This window comes from Pelodiscus sinensis, chromosome 30 (assembly GCF_049634645.1).
Source record: "Pelodiscus sinensis isolate JC-2024 chromosome 30, ASM4963464v1, whole genome shotgun sequence".
Taxonomy (NCBI): Eukaryota; Metazoa; Chordata; order Testudines; family Trionychidae; genus Pelodiscus; species Pelodiscus sinensis.
Genome location: NC_134740.1, coordinates 11853487 through 11855595, shown reverse-complemented (window position 1 = coordinate 11855595; position 2109 = coordinate 11853487). Strand labels below are relative to the sequence as shown.

General features: G+C 49.9%; 1 protein-coding gene across 1 annotated transcript; it reads left to right on the top strand.

The window, feature by feature from the left end:
• Positions 1-1158: 1158 nt before the first annotated feature.
• On the top strand, positions 1159-2109 carry LOC102452983 (olfactory receptor 14I1-like). Its single transcript, XM_025182007.2, has one exon. The coding sequence runs from the start codon at positions 1168-1170 to the stop codon at positions 2107-2109; it is 942 nt and encodes a 313-aa protein (XP_025037792.2). The 5' UTR covers positions 1159-1167.

Sequence of the window (2109 nt, the reverse complement as noted above, 5' to 3'; positions counted from 1 at the left end):
AACTGAGGCACAAAGAGGGCAGGTGACCAACCCAAGGTCACACAGAGGGTCAGTGGCAGAGCCAAGCAGAGAACCCAAGTCTCCTGACAGCCCCTGACGCTGCAGAGACACAAAGGGACTGAGGCGTTTTTCCGGAAAAAAAAGAAGGTATGGAAATGTAAGCGTTATTTGCATACCTCTTCTGAAAAGAAAAACAGTGCAGCCATACCCCTAGGCTATGTCTACACTGGGACCCTTTTCCAGAAATGCTTAAAACGGAACAGTTTTCCGTTACAAGTATTTCCGGAAAAAGCGCATCTACTTCGGCAGGATGCTTTTCCGGAAAAGCACTTTTTCCGGAAAAGCGTCCGTAGCCAATGTAGACGCGCTTTTCCAGAAAAAAGCCCTGATTGTCATTTTCGCAATCGGGGTTTTTTTGCGGAAAAGACTACTGGGCTATCTACACTGGCCCTTTTCCGGAAGAGTTTTTCCAAACAAGGACTTTTGCCCGAACGGGAGAAGCATAGTTTTTCCGGAAAAACACTGACAATTTTATAGTAGATCATCATTGCTTTTCCGGAAAAGCAAGCGGCCAGTGTAGACAGCTCGCAGCTTATTCCGGAAATGCGGCTGATTTTCCGGAATAAGTGGCCCACTGTGTCTACACTGGGCCACTTATTCCGGAAAATCAGCCGCATTTCCGGAATAAGCTGCAAGCTGTCTACATTGGCCCTTGAATTTCCGGAAAAGCAACGATGCTCTACTGTACAAAATCAGCCGCTATTCCAGAAAAACTATTCTGCTCCCGCTCGGGCATAAGTCCTTATTCCGGAACACTGTTCCGGAAAAGGACCAGTGTAGACAGCCCAGTAGTCTTTTCCGGAAAAAAGCCCCGATCGCGAAAATGGCGATCGGGGCTCTTTTCCGGAAAAGTGCGTCTACATTGGCTAATGTAGACACTCCGTTTCCGGAAAAACTGAAAATGGAATAGTATTCCGTTTTTCGCAGTTCCGGAAATTCATGCCAGTGTAGACACAGCCCTAGTGAATAGCTTCGAGGGGTGTTGTTTATGGTGGACACCCACAGCATGACAGATTGCTGCAGGGAATCGGGGCCGTTCCATGTATCACCCTAATCCCCACCCTGTCTCTGTCTTTCCCCCTGCAGCCACCATACTCTGAACTCAGAATGAAAATGTCCAACCGAAGCACCATGACCGAGTTCCTGCTCCGGGGGTTCTCTGAAGTCCGGGAGCTGCAGGTTTTGCACTTTGTGCTGTTCCTGGGTCTTTACCTGGCAGCCCTGGTGGGGAATCTTCTCATCATTTCAGCCATTGCCCTCGACCACCGTCTGCACACCCCCATGTACTTCTTCCTGGGGAACCTGTCCATCCTAGACCTCGGCTCCATCTCTGTCACCGTCCCCAAATCCATGGTCAACTCCCTCCTGGACACCAGGGTGATTTCGTACTCTGCCTGTGTTGCCCAAGTCTTTCTCTTTGTCGTCTTCATTTCAACTAATTTTGCCTTACTCACTGTCATGGCCTATGATCGATATGTCGCCATCTGCCACCCGTTGCACTACGAGAGAGTGATGAACAGAGGAGCTTGTGTCCGCATGGCAGCCAGTGCCTGGATCGCTGGTATTGTCTACTCTGCCCTGCACACCGGGAACATCTTCCGGTTACCCTTCTGCCAGTCCAACGTCATCGACCAGTTCTTCTGTGAAATCCCCCAGCTCCTCAAACTGGCCTGCTCCAGCTCCTACCGCAGTGAAATTGGGCTTCTTGCCTTTGGGTTGTTTTTGGCTTTGAATTGCTTTGTTTTTATAACTGTGTCGTATGTTCAGATCTTCAGAGCAGTGCTGAGAATCCCCTCGGAGCAGGGCCGGCACAAAGCCTTCTCCACCTGCCTCCCCCACCTCGCTGTGGTCTCTCTGTTAGTTTGCACTGGTTTCTTTGAGCACCTGAAACCCACCTCAAGCTCAGCATCAGCTCTGGATCTGGCGGTGGGTGTTCTCTACGCCGTGGTGCCTCCCATGATGAATCCGCTCATCTACAGCATGAGGAACAAAGAGATCAAAGCTACATTGAGGAAACTGATTGTGTGGAGGTTATTCACCAAAAATTAA